Source organism: Asterias amurensis, chromosome 11 (genome assembly GCF_032118995.1).
Source record: "Asterias amurensis chromosome 11, ASM3211899v1".
Lineage (NCBI taxonomy): Eukaryota > Metazoa > Echinodermata > Asteroidea > Forcipulatida > Asteriidae > Asterias > Asterias amurensis.
Window position 1 is genome coordinate 13495479 of NC_092658.1, and position 24829 is coordinate 13520307.

Here is a 24829-nt window from a genome sequence, read left to right on the forward strand (position 1 = left end):
GTCTTTTTTCGGAGTGAATAATTCGACTGCCTTGAGCAAGGCTATAGTTTTCTACGAAAATTTTTGAGTTTGATTTCGAGACCTCAGAATTAGATTTTGAGGTCCCGAAATCAAGCATCTGGAAGCACACAACTTCGTGGTGACAAGGCCAATGGTGTTTCTCTTCAATTATTAAGTCGCAACTTCGACGACCATTAGTTCAAAATGTTCAGAGGCTTGTTACTTTGTGTATATTATGTTGAGATACACCAAGTGAGAAGTATAATCTTTGACAATTACCAAAGGTGTCCAGTGTCTTTAATGGGGAGTAGAAGTCGGCAACCGGCAGATCCCGCGAGTGTGTTAGATCACGGGAACCTGAATTATGCCACACACACCACAACGACTCGACAATTTCACGCGGCAGAGTATGAACGACTCAAAGTCGAGCGCAAGATGTGTGTTTCTTTTATCATCCTTCGAAGACAATCGGAGCATAAACAATGTCTCATGGGCTAATAAACCGTAAACTCCACTCATCCGTGGGGGATTGGGTTATACAATTACAAAGGATGGTCATGGATCAACAACCTCTGAAAAAGAATGACCATTAAGCTGTAGTAGAACCATAGAGCTAGGACAACTATAGCATGAAAGTTCTCAAAATAACATCTACACCCAGCAAGTAGATATACATATGGTGGCCCGGAAGGGCCATCGCACATCGCAACTTGCAAACATTTTTTTGGCGAAATCGCAATTTATTTGCAAAGATATTTCCGACGTGGCAAATGTTTGCAAAGATATTTGCGATGTGCGACGTCTCTTCATGGCCACCATTATATACACTTGCTGCTACTGATTTCTATATGATACCGCAAACTATTGATACCTCGCCCTGCAATGCCTCAAATCCCATTAAGCTGGTCATTGTTAGCGAGTGTTACACCGTAGACATTGTTGGGTGCCGTATCATCTCTACGTACGTTTACTGCTCTCCTGTGCATTGTATAACCCTGTTGCAATTACATGTACATTTTGTTAAGCAAACTTCTTCTTCTATCTGGAAAAGTGCCTAAGTTGAGGTTTTGTCACCATGGAGGCTGTTGCGCTGCATGACTTCACTGCTACCGCTTTTGACGAAATATCTTTTAAAAAGGGGAGCATACTAAAAGTACTTGTACTTTTAAACTCGGTAAGTATACAAATAGGTGGCGTGAATTAATACACACAAGTCGGTTGTGCTTCATAATCAATTAGATCATTTTCACAGTATCAAAATCACAATCAAAATCAAATCAAAGACAATGTACATTGGAAGTTTAGAGATAAACAAATTAAATGAAGAATTTAGCATGAAAATTCATGAAACTGTGGAGGGACCCATAACGAAGCCAAGCTTGTAAGGTTATGGTTCCCTGAGCAAGCGTGTGCATGCTGCTACAGGTATAGGAAAAATCCAAGCCAAGAAGGCTCAACGCACAAGCTGCAGGGGAGGGTGGGTCCCAACAAGATGTGGCCGGGATTGTAGAGTAGCCTATCAAATAACCTAATCTTCGTTCTTTTCGTGATAGATATGGAGCTTTGATTCAAACTGGTACGTGGCGGAACAGAATGGCATCGAAGGCTTCGTACCAAAGAACTACATTCAAATGAAGCCACATGCGTAAATACCTTTTGAAGTATTATATGGAGAGGGTTTAAGTTGATATTGTGCCACGGCAGCTCTCATGGCTGTGTACTTCCTTTGAAGGGAGCCAAGAAAGAATAAAAGAACGTAGTGACCCACACAATGAACAAGGCACGACTTCACTGAGCTGTTTAAAGCCATTGGACACTTTCGGTAAAAAGTATTGTCCAAAGGCCCACACTTCGTGTATCACAACTTAAAATAAAATAACAAACCTGTGAAAATTTAGGCTCAATCGGTCATCGGAGAAAATAACGGGAAAACCCACCATTGTATCTGCACGTTTCGCCGTGTCATGAAATGTGTTTAAAATAAATCCGTAATTCTCGATATCGAGAATTGATATTGTTTTTGTTTTCTCAAAAAGTAAAGCATTTCATGGAATAATATTTCAAGAGAAGTCTTTCACCACTACCTTCTGTAAACCCTTTAAAGGCAGTGGACACTATTGGTAATTGTCAAAGACTAGCCTTCACATTTGGTGGGTCTCAATATATGCATAAAATAAACCTGTGAAAATTTGAGCTAAATCGGTCATCGAACTTGCGAGATATGAATGAAAGAAAAAAACATTCTTGTCACACGAAGGCGTGTGCGTTTAGATGGTTGATTTCGAGACCTCGCGTTCTAAATCTGAGGTCTCGAAAGCAAATTCGTGGAAAATTACTTCTTTCTCGAAAACTATGGCACTTCAGAGGCTGCCGTTTCTCACAATGTTTTATACCATCAACCTCTCCCTATATGACTCATCACCAAGAAAGGATTTATGCAAATAATTATTTTGAGTAATTACCAATAGTGTCCACTGCCTTTAAGTTATTTGTAAGTCTGTGATTTTTTTTTTCTGTAACGAAATGGTCCAATGGCTTTAAGCACAAAAGTAGCTTAGCTAAACAAATTTATACCAGAATAAGTTTACCAGCCAAAATTGCGCTTCATATGTTACATCTGTGACTGGTATCCTGCTTACTTTTCATTAGTAGGAAAGGTTTAAGCAATATTTTCTGCTTAAGCAAATCTTTAAAATTTGACAAATACCTCGAAATTGTTAGAAAAATGCCACAATTCATCATTTAATTTTAAACACCATGATCTTCCCTTATGTAGGCCTATTGTGTTTGATATAAAGCTTTATGAAGGTGCAGCTGACGAAGGCAGGGGCCGAAAAGCTACTTGCGCTTCAGCCGCATGATGGCGCTTTCTTGATTCGGGAAAGTCAGTCGACACAGGGGGATTTTTCGCTCTCCGTCAAGTAAGTAGGCTATGTCATATTTGGAGTCCCCACAAACTCTACCACTATTCGTTCAAAAGGTAAAGCTAATTTGGATAAACCAGGAAGAATAACTATTTGTAAGTGACTCTTTGAAGGATTTACCATCGGTCCCATCCCAGTGCCTCTGTCCGCCCTGAAGATTCTGTCGTCCTTCGGGGCCATTCATAATAGTCAAAAAAGATTTTTTTTTTTTTTCGAAACTGTTAACATTGACTAGTATGAATTGGCCCCTTTGAGAAATTAACATGGGCTGGATGAGGATGATTTAAATAAGGCCGCTATCAGAAGTAGTTTGTTCATAGTTTGCCATATGGGGGGGGGGGAGACAGAATCTCCTGCCACATCCCACACCTCACCCAAAGGCCTTGGGACGGGGTGACGTTTACAATGCTCACAATAATATACGGGGTTTTTTTTAAGTAAAAGAAGAAAAAAAATATATATATATATATATATTTATATATATAATGAATAGGGTAGATGGCCTTAGCTTTCGATCCAATCCGGACCTTCTTCAGAGGCATAAAACAAGTACAAACAAATACATATCCATTTATAGAAAGAGAGAGGGGGAAAGGGATTAAGGGAAGGATCCAGAAAGAAGCGGGAAAATAACAGCCAATCAAAGTTTCTATTTCAGAGACAATGTTGGTGGCTATGAACCAATAGGAGTGAAGTGGCGAGGACAAAGGATGTTTAGAATGAAAGGATGGGTTACTGGACCATAAAAGTGGTGAATGTATTGTTCGACAACAATGCAGGGAGACATGAAAGGGTAGGATTAGAGAGCAAGTTGCATCATGATGCAACTAACAATGGTCAATTAATAAGAATAGCAAGATCAAAGGTATGATGATTTGAAAAATAGGTATGAGGGACCTGTGGAAAAAAAGAGGGGGGGGGGGTTACTTACATCAGATAGTTACAGTGATGAATTTATAAAAACAACTTTAAACAAGATTAATTTATACTTTATGTACAGAATATATACAACATATAAGTTCTTAGGCCGAATTGAAGTGGAGGTTAATGAGAAGTTATTTAACACCAGTGTTTATGTTAAGTCCAAAGGGTTTGACTGTCTTGAGTTGGTGAATCCAGTGTGATTCTCTACTCTTGCGGTGTGTGTCATCACCATTGCAAGCTTCAATCACCAGAAGTTCAACATCACTGACACTATGATTGGGGCTGTTGAAGTGGATAGAGACTGGGTACAGTTTCTTAGTCTTTATGGAAGAGACATGATTCGCAAAGCGAAGACTAAGTTTGGTCTTAGTCTCTCCCACATATTGTAGCCCACATCTCTTACATGATATGACATAGACTACATTAGATGTGCTACATTCAGAGTCGGTCTTGATGTTGTATGAAGAGCCAGTGGTATGACTCTTCACCTTAAATGAGGGCTTAATGTGCAGACACGTTCTGCATTTGGAACGGGTACATTTATGACAGCCCAGTATATCTGTCGGGGGTTGTGTTTGGACTGTACCTGGGGGAAGTTTGGCCCTGACTAGTATGTCACCAAGGTTCTTAGGGCGGCGGAATGCAACCATGGGAACCTTAGGGATTGCTGAGTGTAACCTGCTGGAGGAGTGAAGTATAGGCATGTTATTATTGAGAATTGAGGGAAGTTTGGGTAGTTTGGGGTGGAAGGTGGTGACCAAAGCAACTCTATTGGTCGGAGCTTTTTTAGCTCCCGTGTTAGCCAACAGAGTATGACGAGGTACGTTGAGAGCCCTGTTGATAGCAAGTTGGACCCTACGTTCGCTGTGTCCCCTAGATACAAGGTGTTTCCTTAGCTCTGATGAGCGCCTCTTGTACAGGGTATCTGTGGAACAGATACGCCTGATACGTAAGGCCTGACTGTAAGCAATGGCCTTCTTACAGTGACTAGGGTGACAGCTATTGGAGAGAAGGTACTGGTGGGTGTCGGTGGGTTTACTGTAAACATCTGTGACAAGGCCATTAAGAGACTTGGTTATTGTCACATCTAGAAAGTTCACACTGGTGAGAGATTGTTCGGTAGTGAACTTTATGGTGGGGTGAAATGAGTTGATATGGTTAATAAACTCATCCAAGCTGTCTTGGTCCCCACCCCAGATGGAGAAAATATCATCAATAAATCTCCACCAAACTAGTGGTCGGTTGGGGGCGGAGGAAAGGAGTCTGTCCTCCAACTCAGACATGAATAGGTTGGCATATGAGGGTGCCATCTTGGTACCCATGGCAGTACCCTGTACCTGTAGAAAATGCCTGTCAGAAAATGTGAAATTATTCTTCATTAGAATGTGGCTCATGAGTTCCTTAATATGACTCCCTGAGGGGCGGGACTGATTACTAGCATTGAGGGCAGAGACACATGCACTCATGCCTTCATGATGGGGTATGTTAGTATACAGTGATGAAACATCAAAAGTAACCAAAATGGCAGAGTCAGGTATTTGGTGCTTGACCTCATCTAGTTTGTGGAGAAAGTCTTTGGTATCCTTGATGAAGGAAGGAATACGGCAGACTAAGGGTTTGAGGAAGCTATCGACAAACTCAGAAATGCGCTCTGTGGGGCTACCATTCCCAGATACAATAGGTCTCCCCGGGTTATTGGGCTTATGTATCTTAGGTAGAAGGTAGAACCTTGCTGTACGGGGGTCATGTGGGAGAAGATAGTTAAATGTATCTTTCTCAATACCATTGGCGTTATAAATCCTAACCAGGGTGTCACTGATATCTTGGGAGAAAGATTCAGTGGGGTCAGAAGCACATTCAATGTAATGATCAGTGTTACTGAGCTGTCTAAGGCCTTCGGCAATGTAGTCATGTGTGTTCATGACTACAACTGCGGACCCCTTGTCAGCCCGTTTAATCACTATGTCTGGTGATTGGCGGAGCTGTGTAAGGGCGTGCCGCTCATCTTGGGGGAGGTTATTGGGAGTAGGGGTACTGGGGGCCTTAAGAACCTCGGAGTTAACCGAATTGATGTATGTCTCTAGAGACACATCTCGGTTCTTAGGGGGTACCCAAGTGCTCTTTTCCTTGAAGCGGTTGCGGGGAATGGGTTGGGACTCCACAGATGACTCGTCATCCATGGAGGGGTCTACATGAAAGTATTCACGTAGGCGTAACCTACGATTGAATTGGGCCATGTCCTGTTGAAAAAGAAGTTGGTTAGGTTCTCTGGGTGTGGGGCAAAACTTAAGACCCCTTGAGAGGAGTTTAACCTGTGGGTCAGTGAGGACCATGTCAGACAGGTTAACTACAGTATTGGTCTCTGGCGACCTAACAGTAGGAGGAGCAATGCTGGCTCTCTTACTGTGGAAACGTCTATGGGTGTGTTTCTTATGGTTAGCCTGGACATTCATACGTTTCTTGTTCTGTGTGTCCATTAGGGTGGACCTTAAGTGTTTGACGTTACATAGTATGGTATCTTGTAACTGTTCAAACTCTTCAATGGAACATGACTCCTGGAGTTGAGACTCAGTGTCTGTTATCTCAAGCAACTGGTTATCAATGAATTGTTGGCATTGATTTTCCAGCAACTTGATCAAACGGAAAGACGTATTAGTGAGTGTCTTGTTCCATTTCTTAAGAAAGGATGGGTCAAGGTCCCCAAAGGAAGGGGTACACTTGATCTGTAGGCCTTTGGGAATGATACGGGACAAACGATAAAAACGGTAGTTATCAAGATGTGACATGTAACGGGTGTTCTTTTCCTTAAGCTTACGAAGCTTGCGGAAAATGCACTTGGTGTCGGGAGCAAGTGCCATAATGGATGGGGGAATACAGTCAAGGGGAAAATTGTAAAATCATATATATATATATATAAATTATATTTTCACAGCTTTATTAATTATTGGATTTAAACGGCTAATGGTTAAAAAAAATCCCTTTAATTAATTATTACAAACTGGGTTTTTTGTAATGAATTTTTTTCTTCTACAGATTTGACAACGGCGTACAGCACTTCAAGGTATTAAGAGATGGTGCCGGAAAGTATTTCCTCTGGGTGGTAAAATTTAACTCACTCAACCAACTCGTCGACTACCACAGAACTTCATCAGTCAGCCGGACGCAAACAATCTTCCTGAAGGACATGGTAAGCATTTTAGGCTGGCTTCCATTGATGGAATGTGTTTGCCTCAAGATATGTGACGTCACAAGCCTAAACAGCGTCCTCACTGGGGTTAATACAGACTACTGTCAAATGTAGCTGTCTGACGCAGTCACACTTTGTCGATAAAAACAATGGCCAAGTGTGGGTCAAATGCTGCTTTGGCGTAATCTTGATTCAAGCCCAATTTTTTCAGCACTGTTAATGTTTATGATCCCGTCGCTGCAAAAACATACAAACGCAGTCTTGAACTAAGTCTACGTTATTGGCAAGCTTGACCCCTCCATGCTTTGACCATCATTTTGGTGGATTAGATAGCAAGCTATATCTGTTTCCAGTGTGTGAGAGATTATAACTGGACAGTAATTTTTCTAAATCTTATTTTTCAGGTTGACCTATCTGTGGAACAGGTGGAAGCTGTGTACAATTTCGAGCCACTAGAAGAAGACGAGCTAGCACTCGTCAAAGGTGACATCATCACGATCGTGGAGAAAGTGGACCCTCTTTGGTGGAAGGGCTCCCTCAACGGCAAGACGGGGATTTTCCCTGCCAGTTACGTTAAACCTGTCAATTAAAATAATAAGGTTTAAACTCGATTAGGCATGGCGGTAACTTTGTTTGATCTGTTATTAAATTAAGTATAATGTCATGGAACAACCTTTAGGTTTTACTAGTAAAATTGCGTTAAAGGCAGTGGACACTATTGGTAGTACTCAAAATGATTATTGTCATTCTTGATTACGAGTAATGGGAAGAGGTTGATAGTATAAAACATTGTGAGAAAAAGCTCCCTCTGAAGTGACGTAGTTTTTGAGAAAGAAGTTATTTTTCCCGAATTTGATTTCAAGACCTCAGATTGAGAATTTGAAGTCTCGAAATCAAGCATCTGAAAACACACAACTTCGTGTGACCAAGGTGCCATAAGGGTGTTTTTTTCTTTCATTAATATCTCGCAACTTCGACCACCGATTGAGCTCAAATTTTTACAGGTTTGTTAGTTTATGCACATGTTGAGATACACTAAGAGAGAAGACTGGTCTTTGACAATTACCAATAGTGTCCACTGTCTTTAAGGAGAATGGGCGAAGTGTATATTCACGTAGATGAGAATGCATAATCCGAAGGCGAGTTGGCCTACATTGTAGTCGGGAATCTACACTTTTCTTTGAGTCTACTCTCTGACTTAAACTACCCCCCCCCCCCCCCATTGGTTATGTAACAGTTTCACGAATTGGATTTCTCAATAGTATATTAATGTATCTAATTTCGTATACGTTGTCAAACGAAGGTTGGTCATACTTTAGAATTATTTCACCAAAAATTTAGGCATCTTGCAAAAATATCGAGTACATGTCAGTTTGCTCGCGGCTAACATTAACAATAAATTGTGTTGATAAAGTGATTTTTCTAAACTGGAAATTGTTTTTGTACATGGAAAGAGTCATGTTTTAGCTGTGTTTTGTTGCACTTCGTGCTGCCTTTCAGCTTGGGCAGTAGACAGTTGTAATTTTCACGTTGAACTATTTACTTTAGTTTGTAATGCAGATCTACACACAACCTTAGATTCGTTAACTTAAAGGATTTGGATGCTTTTTCAAAATGTCCATAGATTTACATTAAACTTACAGGGTTTGATGATAATGATAGTGGAAAGCTTCCCTTCAAATCTTACTTACTGAGGTGCTGTAGTTTTTGAGAAATGAGTAAAACAATGTCATGAAAATACGTTTGTAAATGATTGAAATAATTTTCGTCTCATGAGACGAAATTTTTTTCATGACATTGTTTTACTCATTTCCCCAAAACTACAGCGCCTCAGCACATAGTATTTTCAGGGAAGCTTTCTACTGTCATTATCTTCAAACTGTGTAAGTTTAGTGTAAATCTGTTGACATTGTGTTTTTTGTCCTACAAAAGTTACATAGACCCTTTAATTAGTTTGATTTTAATGGTACAATCTGTGACTGGTATCCTGCTCCTCGTAGCAGACAATTGTTAAGCATTACTTTCTGCTTAAAGGAACACGTTGCCTTGGATCGGTCGAGTTGGTCTTTGAAAAGCGTTTGTAACCGTTTGCTATAAAATTCATATTGTTATAAAGATGATTTAAAAGTAGAATACAATGATCCACGCAAATTTGCGAAATCGCGTGGTTTTCCTTTTACTTTGCGAACTAACACGGTCGGCCATTTATGGGAGTCAAACATTTGACTCCCATAATTGACCGACCGTGGTAGTTGACGAGGTAAAAAGAAAACCACGCAATTTTGAGTGATACTGGGTGTGGATCATTATATTCTACTTTTAAAATATCTTTCTAATCATCCCTATGCATTTTATAACAAACGGATACAAACGCTTTGCGAAGACCAACTCGACCGATCAAAGGCAACATGTTCCTTTAAAGGCAGTGGACACTATAGGTAATTACTCTAAATAATTATTAGCAAAAAACCTTACTTGTTAACGAGTAATGGGGAGTTGTTGGTAGTATAAAACATTGTGAGAAACGGCATCCTCTGAAGTAAATTAGTTTTCGAGAAAGAATCAATTTTTCAAGATTTGATTTCGACACCTCAGATTTAGAATTTGAGGTCTCAAAATCAAGCATCTGAAAGCTAAACAACTTCGTGTGAGAAGGGTGTTTTTTCATTATTATCTCGCAACTTCGACGAACAATATTGAGCTCAATTTTTCGCGGTTTGTTATTTTATACATGGGGGCCTATGTTGAGATACACCAACTGTGAAGACTAGTCTTTTGCAATAGTGTCCAGGGTCTTTTAGCGGCTCTATGAAATTGGGCTACGGAAATGTGCTCTACAGCTTTACCACAATAGTTAAACAGCTGTAAAGTTTAGATATGTAAATCCTGTCCAGGGCCCAATTTCATAGAGCTGCTTAATTAAGCACAAAATTTTGCTTAAGCAAAAAATTCATTGCTTAGTAAAATCAGATTACCGGCCGAGACTCCACTCAATTGTTATGCTAAGTAAACAACAGCTAAATACTAGTCATAATCAATGTATATGGCATGAAATTTTGGCCAGTAACATGGGTAAAATAAGCGAGCTATTTTCGTGCTTAAGCAAATTGTTTGCTTAAGCAGCTCTATGAAATTGGCCCCAGGCCCGACCAAGGAGACAGCAAGGCGACTGCCTCCATGCCCCACATCAGTGCCCTTAAAATGCTCCAGTGGAAATACAATTTCCTAGAGTGCCCTTTACCAAAAAGAAAATGCCATTGTGCCCCTGCCCTTTCAAACACGATGCCTGCCTGTCTTCACAATGTCAAGTTGACGGAAATAAAATTTCATAAATATATTTTATAAATTTATTGCATAATTATTATAAGATTTAATTGTGTCATTTTGTTTTAAAACTCGGACGATTACGAACATCTTTGAACTAGGAAAACTACACAAGTTTACACATTTTTATCAAATGAATAGCTGTCTTCCACATGCAAGCTTGTCAAAGGGCTAGTTGACTCAGTTGGTAGAACGCCGGACCGGAAATTTACTCCGAGGGGTCGTTGGTTCAAGTCCCGCTCAAGTATTGTTTCAAATGTTGTCTTTGTTTAAACCCTAATTTTAGTAACCCGTGTAATTTAAGGCACTAAGCACTATTGTCGTAATAACTTAAAATAATTTTAAGCAAAGCTAATTGGTAGTACGGGCAATTGGTAGTATAAAACCATGGAGGTAGAATAAAACATTGTGGAAGCACAGTCACAAATTTTGTGCAACAAGGGTGTTTTTCATTTCATTATTCCGTTGCAACTTTATGACCAATTGAGTATTTGTATTTTCTTTTTAAAGATTTGTTGTTTTATGTGTACATTGGGATACAGCAAGTGAGAATAAAATGGTCTAAAAGGTGTCCAGTGCCTATGGGTGCGTTCGTTTAGCTTCCCTGGGTCGACCCCGGTGTGTGGCGGTTTTTTTGTCCGGGACGAACGTGGGTAATTCTCTGCACACGTTCGTCCTGGGAAAAAAAACCGCCACACACCGGGGTCGACCCAGGGAAGCTAAACGAACGCACCATGTAATGCTCGCAGGAGGAAGTCAAGGGTGGTTGCCTCTGTTGTAAACATGATGTCAAAGGTTACTTTGGCTATTAAGGGGTTTATCATCACCAAAGCGTAAATTCCAGTAGCCGTGGGGGCTATTGTTATAATTATAAAGGGTGGTCAACAACCTCCAACAAAGAATGACCATCAGTCTGGTCATTGTTGCGAAGATTACACTGTAGCCATTGCTTGGTGCTCTACCATCTGTAAGAACATTACATGTACGTCTTCTACACGTCTTCTTATTAACAATTATTGTATCCTAGTCTGTTGCAACTACATGAGAATTGTAATACAAACTTCTTCTTTTTGGTCCGGAAGAAGTGCCTAAGTTGAGGGTTGGTTACCATGGAGGCTATTGCGCTGCATGACTTCACTGCGACCGCAGAGGACGAACTATCTTTTACAAAGGGGGACATCATAAAAGTAAGTTATACAAATAGATCACCCTATACAGGGTGCATGTAATAAACACAAATGAAATGCATGTGTATTTTCTTCCTCTCAGGCCTGAAGCTTCGTTTTTGAAAGGGCAAGGGCATCAAGGCATTTTCTCATTGGTAAAGGGCACCCTGAGGAAATTGTAAATTTCTACTGGATCGTTTCAAAGGCACCAACGCAAAAGACCAAGGGGCATGAGGCAATCACCTTCGTTGCCTCCGTGAAGTATCAGACCTGGGATCTGCTGTTTAAAGGAACACGTTGCCTTGGATCGGACGAGTTGGTCAAAACAAAAGCGTTTGTAACCGTTTTTTATAAAATGCATATGGTTGGAAAGATGTTATAAAAGTAGAATACAATGATCCACACAAGTTTGCCTCGAAATTGCGTGGTTTTCCTTCTACTGTGCGAACTAACATGGTCGGCCATTTATGGGAGTCAAAATTTTGACCCCCATAAATGGCCGACGTGTTAGTCGACGAGGTAAAAGGAAAACCACGCAATTTCGAGGCATGTTTGTGTGGATCATTATATTCTACTTTTACAACATCTTTCTACCCATATGCATTTTATAAAAAACGGTTACAAACGCTTTTCAAAGACCAACTCGACCGATCCAAGGCAACGTGTTCCTTTAAGAGAATGAGTTCATTTCAACATTGGCGTAACCAGAAGGGAGGGGCTGGATGCCCCCCCCCCCCCTCCCCACCGGGGTCACAAATGAATTGCTGCCTTTCGTGAAATTATGTTCATTACGTGAACATGTTGTTTTATAATATGTGAGGAAAGTAGGAATCAACCATGTGAAGTGAATGTAGGCATTTCCTCGGTCTTACCCGGGTCACCACAATTGTGTCCTGCTTGTGGAACTGTACTTCACAAAGTTGGGACTAGTCTTATCTCGAGTTAGGACCAGTTACTCATCCTAACTTAGGACTATCCATGCAATTTGTACATCTCCTAGGACTAGTCCTAAGTTATGACTAATCCTAACTCTTTGTGAAATCGACCCAGTGGTCACTTTGGGCTGTCCCGCCGAGGTGCACGACGTCACCACAAGAGGGTGTTTTATGAGTGATCGTTCGAGGCTCACCCGAATGAGCGCAGCGGGGTCGACAAAGCTAATAGAACGCCCCCGAGATCAGTCCGGGGACGAGATATGGCCGGAATGCTAATTTTTGTTTCCCAAACGACATTGCAATTATTTGGTAAAAGAGCAGGCCAATTTCACTTATGACGTAATTTTGACGGAAAGAGCCAGTTTTGACGGAAAGGGGAAACAAATAATATTGCAATGTCGTTTGGGGAAAAAAAAACTCGCCGCCGGGAGAGTATAGTCTTTGGCTGCTGTACTTGATCGTCTTTCTTTTATGATAGGTATTGAATACGAAAGATGATCCGCACTGGTACAGGGCGGAACAAGGAGGCAGGGAAGGCTTAGTACCAAAGAACTACATTCAAATGAAGCCATACAGGTAAATACTTCTTGATCTATCTATAGTAAAACAGAGGGAACAATGTGTGTTAAAACTGGGTCTTTACATTTGCCATTTATGCTTGGATTTGAAACTTGTTTACACTTAAAAGTATGGGTCCGAAAACATACGGTTGGATTCGATTATCGAACGTATAACAAAAACATACACCAAAACGCTTCGGGATTTGTTTTTGCTTGCAAAACCCAAACATATGCAAACCTGTTTGTATAGAATTAATGATTATGAAACCATTTAAATCTGTCGCCCGTTTCTAAACGAAAGCAGATCTGACGGTACACATGATCAGGCCGATTTTAAAGCCATTGGACCCTTTCGGTACAGAAAAAAAAAAGTTCACAGATTTACAAATAACTTACAGGGTTTACAGAAAGTAGTGGTGAAATACTTCTCTTGAAATATTATTCCATGAAATGCTTTACTTTTCAAGAAAACAGTAAAACAATATCAATTCTCATTAACGAGAATTACGGATTTATTTTAAACACATGTCATGACACGGCGAAACGCACGGATACAAGGGTGGGTTTTCCCGTGATTTTCTCCCGACTCCGATGACCGATTAAGCCCGAATTTTCACAGGTTTGTTATTTGATATAGAAGTTGTGATACACGAAGTGTGGGCCTTGGACAATATTGTTTACCGAAAGGGTCCAATGGCTTTAAAGATTTTAAAGAGCTGTGTAAGTAGAAACAATCAATGCTTAAATATTTTGGGGTGTCGTTGCCGAGCGGATAAGAGCACCGAACTCATGCTATGGTGTTTCGGTTCGAATCCCGCATAATCTAAAAAATCCGTTTAGCTACCAGGTGAATAGCACTAAAGCCTTTATGTTTGTCATGGAATTAATATGGTCGGAAACCTGTTTTAAAAGTATACATTTCGACGTGATCAACACAACTTACCTCGAAATTGTTAGTTCACGTATGCAACAATTCCATTAGTCAATTTGAAACGCTTGGATCGTCACTTACACTGCATTGTCTTTGATTCAAAGTTGGTTGAGGAGGGTGACGAGAGCAGGGGCCGAAGAGCAACTTGCGCTTCAGCCACATGATGGCGCTTTCTTGATTCGTGAAAGCGAATCGACACCGGGGGATTTTACACTGTCTGTCAAGTAAGTATATCAACTTGGAGACTTTTGAACACTAGGTGGCAGCAGATTTACCAGATTATTAATTTCCATTTTGCCCCTCGCTCTGTAATACGCTCACATTTCTAAGAGCAATGGATTTACCTGGAAAGTCTGCTGCCACCTAAAAACAAGTTAATCTGAAAAGCGTTACTGACAGTAACGTCCATCAGATTGTGCATTCGTATCAGGGATTATTTTCCTGTGTATGTGATATCTCAAAAACCCTTTATTCCACCTTTTCAAATGAAACTACTCACAATGTTTGTTTAATTGATGATAATATAGAATTAAAACAATCAAGCGGTTTCAAAACCAAAGGTATACTTTCCCTTAATTTTATATATAAAAAACAACAACATATATGTTTTTTCTGATGACAATCTAAAGATTTGACAACGGCGTACAGCATTTCAAGGTATTAAGAGATGGTGCCGGCAAGTATTTCTTATGGGTGGTGAAGTTTAACTCACTCAACCAACTCGTCGACTACCACATAACTTCATCAGTCAGCCGGACGCAAACAATCTACTTGAAGGAAATGGTAAGCATTTTAGGGTTGCTTCGATTTTTTTTGCCTCCTGGGCTAAAGTAATCGTTTCCCTTTGTCCAATAAAACACAGAAGTCAATTTCTGCTTTAGAATTGTCTTGATTCTAGCCCTATATTGATTCAAGACCGTGTTAATGTATATTATAGTAGAATAACCCGTCGCTGCAAACCATCAAGGGGTTTTGAATTTTGGGCTAGCATTGGACATGCTTTGGCCATAATATTTCATGGGCATTTTGCTCAAAAATTACCGATTTTTTTTCGTTGATTAATGGACCAACCACTTCCAGAACATCTGACGTCACACTTCAAAGGTCGTGAACTACGTACAGAGATCTGCCATTGAGCCCACGTACATAATCTCCTTTGACCTCGCTTAATTTTGACATGCCCCCATGTTTCTGAAGATTCGCAATAATAAATAAAAATAATAATAGTAAGACTTGTAATGCGCACATATCCACCCTGCTGGGTGTTCAAGGCGCAGTAAAACCAAAACAAAACACAACACAAAAGAAAAACAGACACAACAAAATTAGTCATTGAAAACCTGTGACATAAGATAAGTTTTGAGAAGAGACTTGAATTTTGCGGTACAAACACAAGATCGAAGATTAAGTGGTAGAGTTCCAGATGCGTGGCGCGGCTGAAGAAAAAGACCTGTCACCCCATGAGTGTCGAGACTTGGGTTCAATGAGGAGAAGCATGGAACTCGATCGAAGATTCCTCGATGGAGTGTAAACTTGAAGCAGTTAAGAAATATAGTGGGGAGCTTTGCCATTTAGAGCTTTGTGGACAATGAGCATCAGCTTGAAGATGATTCGTTGAGAGATAGGGAGCCAGTGTAGTTGTTTCAGAATGGGGGTGATAGAACAGGATTTTCTAGACAGTGTCACAATGCGGGCAGCAGTATTTTGGAGCCGTTGAAGTCGGGAAATCTGGTTGTTAGGAAGACTGTAGAGAAGAGCATTGCCGTTGTCAAGACGAGAAGTAACAAATGCGTGAATGAACTTTTCAGTGGCACTTTTGACCAAGTACTTGCGAATCTTACCTATATTCGCAGTTATGATCCGACTAAAAGCAAGTACCAGTCTTTGGCCCAGTCTAGGTATACATAACACAAAAGTAATACTTTGAATCCTAATGTTCAGGTTCATGAAAGCCTATCCGTGGAAAAGGTGGAAGCTGTGTACGACTTCGAGCCGCAAGAAGAAGGCGAGATAGCACTCGTTAAAGGTGACGTCATTACGATAGTTGAGAAAGCGGACGCTAACTGGTGGAAAGGCTCCCTCAACGACAAGACAGGAATTTTCCCTGCCACTTACGTTAAGCCTGTCAATTAACTTTGGCAATAACTTTGTTTGATTTGTTATTATTAAGTGTGCATGCTGTCAACGCATTAGGTTTTATAGGAAATTATCCGGTGTCCCAGAGAAGTCTGTCCGCTGGAGATTCTGTCCCCCGTAAATAGGAAGTAAAAATGGGCTGGAGGATCGAGGAGGATTTAAAAAAGAGGGCAACATCAAAAGAAGTTTGTGCACAGATTGTAAAAGTAGCACCAATTAGTTAAAATTGCGAAAAGATCGTTTGAGGTAAACCTTTAGAGAATAAATAACCTGCAAGTGGTGACGGTCCTTTGTAGGATACGACCTCAGGGGTGACAAAATATGCCATTACCGGGCTCCAACTGTTGAATGAGGTGCACGCTGGTCTAGCTATCGAACTTGATCACTAGTTAAACCAGCATGCACTTCATTCCACGCCCAACGCGCGTGTACCGAGTATTTTGCTATAAGGTCTTTGGAACTTTTTACTGCCATTGCCATTGGGTGATCGGGAAATTGAAAGAAAGAATAATGTATAAAAGTAAATTAGTAAAATGTATTTGTAAGCCATCAAGGAAAGCTTGCTTGAAGTTAACCCCTGCATTCGTCTTAACTGGTGACGCTGAGAAGCTGTGTTTAAATGCATGGGGATATAAAACCAACAGCTAGTAATTTCATCGATGTGGAACCATTAATCATGATTTATACTTGAATTAATATATTTCTTATAAGTGGTGATTTATTTCGGAAGATATTACTATTTTGTATTTATAGGGACATAATTGTGAAAAATGTTGTCATTAAAATTTGTAATAAAATTATAAACATAATGAAATGGTTGACATTTTGTTTTCTTTAAATTTAACTGTGTATTGTGTGTTCAAACTCATCTTGAAAGAAACAATTTTATTTTATTATTTGCACAAATATTTTAGTTTTAGAATTAATTTGTGTAATACCTATGGTATGCCCAAATTGAAAAAAAAAACAGTCAATGTTGTTTTATGTTCTTAGAAGAATTTACACAAACCTCAAAAAAATGTTGACCTTTCAAAAAAGACTTCCCCTAAAAGTTAACTTCACTTTCAATAGGTATTTTTTTCGGATGTTCGGGATGCAACAAAAATTCAGGTTAGTGATGTACGGTGTGTATTTGTAATAATCTCAACAGTCATTTATTGTAAAACATTAAAACAGTGCAGAAAGGGCTCAAGATTAAATTTTAACAGACTTTTATCCAATTTATGTGTTCCATTTCCACTATAAAATTATCAATAATGAGTTAACGGCAGTGGATTAGTAATTACTCAAAATAACTATTAGCATAAAACCTTACTTGTTAAAGTGGGATAATGGGGAGATGTTATAAAACATTTTGAGAAACGGCTCCTTCTGAAGTAATAAGTCGCCTAGAAAGAAGTAATTTTCCACGAATTTGATTTCGAGACCTCTATTCGAAATCAAACATCTGAGAGCACAGGACTTCGTCTGACAAGGTTGTGTCTTTCTTTCATTATTATTTCGCAACTTCGACGACCGATTGAGCTAAAAAAATGTTCACATGCTTTTTATTTTATGCATAATCATGTTGAGATACACCAACTGTGAAGGCTAGTCTTTGAAAATTACCAATAGTGTCCAGTTTTTTTTTTAATTTCTTCATTATTGTGGCCACAGGTGGGCGTAGCAAGCAAGGGGCCCTTTTAAGAATATGATCATAGAATGGGAATTAATTCTTATATTTTTTTTAGGCCTATACGGGCCTACCCACCATAGCTAAACATATGATAACTTTTTACAAAATATAGAACATGGGAAATTCGGATTTGTTTGGGTCCCAATTACTCCTCTAGCAAGGTTGACGGTATCGTAAAATTCACAGTTGTGTTCGTGTGTGGAACTAAATTGGAACTATTGGAACTCTTAAAAAAAAGTTGTTGAAACCACACCATCGAGCAATTGAATAAACTCACTAAAATTGTGGTATCTCCGCTAGTGTTGCTTTGGTACAAACAAGTTAATATTGTTTCGGAGAAGAATTGTCTTTCTTTAAAAAAAACGTTCACCAGAACCAACAAGATTTAATGGGAACAAAAAAATGTTGCACAATGCACATCAGCAGAACATTCCGAAAAGTAAAAGTTTAAGTGCGCCCCCTTTCGGCAAAAGTATGCCGAACTCTCACACATGTGTTGTTTACCTCCCGTTTGTGTACAAACATACACAGAGAGCAGTGCTGCTGCCTGCATGGTTCAACCATTCCGGCTACATGATTACAACTCATGTACGATCATGAAGAGCTGCATATTTGCTCAGGGCAGAGACCAGGTAATTAGTAAATGGACATTTATAATGTTTATAAATGTCATGTTTATGTATATGTGTCATGTTTACGCTATTCACTGTTGTGATTCACCGCAATAATCTTGGGCACATCATTTTTGGAGAGTCGATGTCAATGTCCCTGTGTGACAGTGTAGTAGTGCGCATTTGAGGCAAAATGGAGTTTACACTCTCACCATATTATTTTGTATGTGAAATTTGACTGGCAAATTGGGAGTATGACAGTGAATGCTTGACGTTGATGCAAGAAGTCAATTTGCACAGCTTAGCCTTGGCCACACAAGTGGGGCTAGAGAAGTAAATGAGAACTGTGTACCCTCACATAAATGATGTCACAATACAAGCCCCAAAACAGCGCCCTTTCTCATTTTTATTTGTATTGGGTGCGTTCGTTTAGCTTCCCGGGTTAACCCGGTCTACCCCGGCAGTTTGAAAAGCTTTGATGGGGCTCACCTGGGTCAGCCCCACGTGCCCTGCTTGTGGAGTGGGTCACTTGGGGTGACCTGAGGTGCATGCTGCCACCTCTGCATCACCCTGAAGAAGACAAAGTTGGATCATACCTTCACAATCTCTGGTCAGGAAATCCAACACGAGAAAAAATGCAAATATCTTGGAGTCACCATCACTGACAACCTAAGCTGGAACACTCAGGCAGAAGCAGTCAGAGCCAAGGCTTCAAGATCGCTTGGGTTGATCAGACGCACCCTTGGAAAATGTAGCAAGGAAGTCAAGGAGACGGCGTACAACACTCTAGTAAGACCACAACTTGAATTTGCCACAAGTGCATGGAACCCGAACACAAACCGCAACATCAGAATTGTGGAGAGCGTCCAGCGCCAAGCAGCACGTTTTGTCATGAAGGACTACCACCAAGAATCAAGTGTGTCTGACATGCTGACATTGCTGGGATGGGACACCCTGCATGACAGACGTCTCCTTCATCAGGTCGAAATCCTCTACAAGATACTACATGGCCAAATAAATATAACAATTCCTCCAAACATCATCCTAGAGAACAGACGATCAAGCCGACACAACCAGACAAATCAACATAGCCACACCTACAGGCAACCATTCGCCAGAGTTGACTGCTACCTCTACAGCCCTTTCCCAAGAGCTGTTAGGATTTGGAACAGGCTACCAGTGGCTGCAGTCACTGCAACCAATCTGAACGGGTTCCAAAGAGAAGCACTGCCAGCTATAAGAAAGATGGAGCTACCAATCCCTCTTAGGACAAATTGACATTATCACCACCTTATAAGCACTATCTTGAAAGCACAAGCACAGAGCGCAAATGGAAATTGCAACCCACCCTCTCCAGGACAGCAGCAATGCTTATGGGAGAGTACAACAATGCAAGATGCAAGATACCACTACTAGAGGGCGAGTGTGATCATTCGATTAGCTCATGTCAGGGGCTCACCGGAGTGAGCACAGCAGGGTAGACCCAGGGAAGCTAAACGAATGTACCATATACTCCAATGAAGGCTCTCTCATTGACTAAAGGGTTGTGCACATCATACAGTACACGCTTGTAGATTTCCATTTTGGGATTTGAGACATTGCATGATGAGGTATCAGTACATATTTGATTTGCGGTAATACCATGTGTGTATATACTTGCTGGGTATCTACTACTTCTAGAAACTCTAATAATAATAATAATAATAATAATAATAATAAGACTTGTAATGCGCACGTATCCACCCTGCTGGGTGTTCAAGGCGCAGAAAAACAAAACAAAGAAAAACAGACAAAACAAAATTAATCCTCTAAAACTCTTCTAGTATTAGGCTCCCCCGTGAGCCTTTGTTAATAGGGGTCTAATTTTGGGCCTCCTTATCGCTATACGTTTTTATAATCGGCATTGATAGATGAAAGTTTCAGTTTTTCTTGATGGTCAGCCACCAATAATTTACAGCACCCGCCGTTTACATGTAGTTTGCATAGCGTTAAGGAGGCCCAAAATATTAGACCACTATAAAGAGCATAATCTACCCAGCAACACACATGGTATTACCATTGTTTGCCATCTAAGATGGAAGCCATTGCGAGGGATCTATTAAAGAAAACCTGCCTACAACCCCGATTGATTTTAAGGTGTTTCCTTTTATTCTTTACCAGTACGTTCTCTCAGGATCTGATGACCTCAGTCTGTACATGTGGGAATACCAGTGGCATCCGAAATGTTATGGTGAGTTACTTTGAAGTAAAAGCTTTACTAGTAAGATTGCCATCTTAACCCCAACCCCTCCCAAATTCCTCTATGGCCTTTTTCAAGACCATGGGTTGGGCTTGGGCTCTGCCTCGGGCTCTATCCACCTGTTTGTAGAACATTAAATCAGGTCAAATGAAAAATTCTTCTTGTAAAGTTTTCTGTCACTTTGACACACATGACAAAACTTAGCTGTGGCTGAGTGGTCAAGCGCTAAGACTCCAGGGGTCGATTTCACAAAAAGTTAGGACTAGTCCTAACTTAGGACTCCCAGAAGATATACAAATTGCATGGATAGTCGAGATAAGACTAGTCCTAACTCTTTGTGAAATCCACCCCAGCTCTGATGTTTTAGGACAAGGAGAGTGTGTTCGAGTCCTGGTCTTGAAACTTATGGAAGACAATTAACCATCATTACTCTGTCCTTCGGATGAGACAAAAAGTTGTAGATCCCATGTGTTGTGTAATGCACGTAAAAGAACCAAGAACACAATTTGTAGTTGAGTGAATGGGTTCGCCCTGGTATGGTTGACCGCAGATTGCACCTCTGCACCTTTTAACCATTACGTGGTGCGATGCAAATAATTGGGTCTTATAGTTCAAACATAGCTCCGTATACCTGTAGAACAAAATGATGAGCACTCAGAAACAAATGTGTATATAGCGCTGTTCAAATGTTGATTTTTTTAGTATTTGTGTTTTATGAGGCTTTCTTTACTTGTTTCAGTGACGTGGGTTGGAGAGGCCAAGTTGATACTACAAGGCCATCGGTTAATCGTGAACCAAGTATGATTCAACACTTGCACCCGCAACATTGTCTCATCTGGTGTGGTGAAACTTATTAAGGTAAGCTTACAGATCAATCAGCGAAATGCAGGAAGGGTCTTAAAGGTAGGGCCTTAAAGGTAGGGCCTATGTTAAACTTGACTCAAGTCTCAATCCCAGGAGAGTCCTTTTATTTTCAGTTCAATCGCCCGGTAACGCCAGCAAAATTTTGCGCAACCAGCATTCCCCAACCTTTGCCACAATAACTACTTTTTAGCAGTGAGGACGCACTACTATACGGCTTGTCTGCTAGTTGGGAATGGGACTTGAATCAAGTCTAAGCCTTTGTTTACCACCTGTAAAAGGTTCGCATAATTCCCTGGGTGAATCAAACTCAACCTTAAAGGAACATGTTGCCTTGGATCGGTCGAGTTGTTCTTTAAAAAGCGTTTGTTACCGTTTGTTAATGCATATGGTTAGAAAGATGTATTAGGTAGAATAGAATTATCCACACACATTTGCCTCGAAACTGCATGGTTTTCCTTTTACTTTGGGAACTAACACGCTCAGCCATTTGTGGGAGTCAAAAATTTGTTTGCCTGCGAGGTAAAAGGAAAACCATGCAATTTCGAGTGATACTTGTGTGGATCATTATTGGATCATTGTGTGGATCATTTAAATATCTTTCTAATCATATGCATTTTATAACTACCAGTTACAAACGGTTTTTAAAGACCAACTCCACTGATCCAAGGCAACGTGTTCCTTTGAGGTTGAGTTTGACCAAAGACCAACTCGACCCATCCAAGGCAACGTGTTCCTTTAATGTTTCAGGACACGCCAATTTTTGTACTTGGGATTAATAAGGATATTAAGATGAATTAAATCTCATCATTCAAAAAAAAAAATTATGTTCTTTTTATCTTGTAGCTGTGGAGTCTGCCGACCTCTGGACAGAAAGAAGTCCACACGGACAGATTTATCAATCTCCAGCAGAGGATTACAATCTCTAAGGTGTTACGAGGGAAAATCAGGCAACCGGGTGACAGGCAGTAACGAAGAGGATATGACACGCATTAATGAGCACCTCCAACAACGGAAGATGGCAACGCAACAGCACCTTGCCATCAGTCGTATTAGACAAAGACTCCAGCAGGAGAATATCCTAAACTTTGGAGATGCCCAGACAGACGTGAGGGAATCAAACAATATATCACAGACGATCAAGATGTCAGTATTAGAGCTCTTCCGGAAGGTTCTGTGGCTCCATCATTTAGCACAGTGCTATACAAAAGAACTACAGACGGTGACCACGCTTCAGTACACACGCCCTCACAGTCCAGTGTACACAATTCAAATGTGACTTTAGATTCAAATCCGAGCTCATCTTCTTTTTATGGAACTGAACGCAAAGACGAGTCTAGTAATGTTTTATCACTGCTCAACACAAACGATGACAGTGCACAGTCGCCAAGTTAGCGGTGAGATGTCGCAGGTTCGAGCAATGACGGGAAACCATGTCGAAGATTTGGCAAAAGATGATGTCGAGGGACAGCACAGCAATAAGTTTCATAAGTTTAAGAATCAATCTCAACGGAAGTACAGAACAAACTCGGTGACAAAAAATAAAGACAATTCAGGCACGGAGTAAATCATTGATTGGTTTCTCACCCAATACATTTTTGTACATTTCTAATTGTTTACTAGTCCGTAACAACTCATATACCCCTTGCATGTGACATCACCTCTCAAAAAGTGCCCTCACTGGGGTCAAAGGAAGCAATTGATTGGACATTAGTTCTTTGTGCATGAAAACATGCGCGTGAGCTCAGAGTTTGTGTATAGCATTAGGTGTTATGCAAGGCTCAAGGTCTATTAGATTTTATCAAACTATTTTTTATTTGTCATTTGTTACTCATTGTGCGAGACAGAAAGAACTTCTGTTTATAAAACTGGTTTAGCAGTGCATGCTCACTAAGGTAACATGTTTAATCCAGACCACCAGCACCTAATGTCTATATGTATGTGTCACTACGTCAACTAACATAAAATAAAACTGACTAATCTTTTTTTTAATAACAAAAAACTGTTCGAACAAAAAATTGTTTCCTGATGAACGATTTAGCCTAAACTTTCACAGGTTTGTTAACAGGTCACTGTGACCTGTTACATATAGTGCAGATACTGGTCTTACCAATGTTATATGCTTTATCACAGAAATAAAGAACTATTTTGTATGGACCACTCGCTGGTCTTTAAACAATTCACATTAAAGGCAGTGGACACTAGTGGTAATTACTCAAAATAATTATTATCATAAAACCTTACTCGATTAATAAGGAGAGGTTGATAGTATCAAACAATGTGAGAAACAGCTCCCTCTGAAGTGACTTAGTTTTCAAGAAAGAAGTAGTTTTCCGCAAATTTGATTTAGAGACCTCAGATTTAGATTTTGAGGTCTCGAAATCAAGCATCAGAAAGCACACAACTTTGTGTGACCATGGTGCGACAAGGGTGTTTTTTTTTCCTTCATTAATATCCCACAACTTCGACGACCGATTGAGCTAAAATTTTCACAGGTTTGTTATGTTGAGATACACCAAGTGAGACAACTGGTCTTTGACAATTACCAATAGTGTCCAGTGTCTTTAAATTATTCAAAGAGCACTCATTTTTTATTCTACTCCATTTCCCCTGCACTATATATGTAATGGAATGATCAGTACAACGGGTATCCAAATAAATTCATTGATGACATCATTTGTGTGCAGAGTTTCTTTTACTTAGCCCTTAGACTTAGACCTTAGCCCAATTTCATAAAGCATGTAACCACAACAATTTGCTTAGCACAGAAAAAATATATATCGCTTAGCAGAAACTTGTTACCAGCCATAATTCCTTGAAGATTACACTGTTTTGACTGGTACCCCACTCATGCTTTGCTTGGCAAAGACATTTTCTTAGCAGTTTTTTGAAATTGGACCCTATATTGGGGGTGTTCAAGGGAGAATGGGGGGCGGGGGGGGGGGATGTTGGACAATTTCAGCAATGTAGACTTTAAATACTTAGAAGAACAAGTTGTTTTAACAATAAAGGTTCTCTTACACAATGATACCAACTACAAATTTCTATTACAGTTTTTGAGATCATTTTAAGCAGCAATGAGCTACATTGAATAATGAAGAGGGACACTTGCCCACAGCCATCTAACTCATTGTCATTTCATTTCCCACTACTTTGCACACTTGAGCACTTTATTTCGCACTACATTGTGCCATCATAACACCAGAAAAAATCACGATCATCATTTTGATTGACATCAAAATAATAAAAAAGGGCAGCATCCCCTGTCCCATCCTAACCCACCCAGACATGGTTAAAAAGCTTAAAGGAACACGTTGCCTTGGATCGGTCGAGTTGGTCTTTGAAAAGCGTTTGAA

At 40.1% G+C, this 24829-nt stretch overlaps 1 protein-coding gene and 1 long non-coding RNA gene across 2 annotated transcripts; both read left to right on the forward strand.

The window, feature by feature from the left end:
- Positions 1–890: 890 nt before the first annotated feature.
- Positions 891–16899, forward strand: LOC139944189 (intersectin-1-like). Its single transcript, XM_071941157.1, has 10 exons — positions 891–1174; positions 1554–1645; positions 2799–2921; positions 6882–7035; positions 7440–7616; positions 11463–11546; positions 12939–13036; positions 14056–14175; positions 14581–14734; positions 15893–16899. Exons 1-10 carry the CDS (start codon positions 1076–1078, stop codon positions 16082–16084), a joined length of 1293 nt encoding a protein of 430 aa, XP_071797258.1. The 5' UTR covers positions 891–1075; the 3' UTR covers positions 16085–16899.
- A 1371-nt stretch (positions 16900–18270) lies between these two features.
- On the forward strand, positions 18271–24143 carry LOC139944089 (uncharacterized). The gene is made up of 4 exons (XR_011786916.1): positions 18271–18394; positions 20534–20603; positions 21352–21470; positions 22320–24143. It is a non-coding gene; the product is annotated as an uncharacterized lncRNA (long non-coding RNA).
- Positions 24144–24829: the final 686 nt, after the last annotated feature.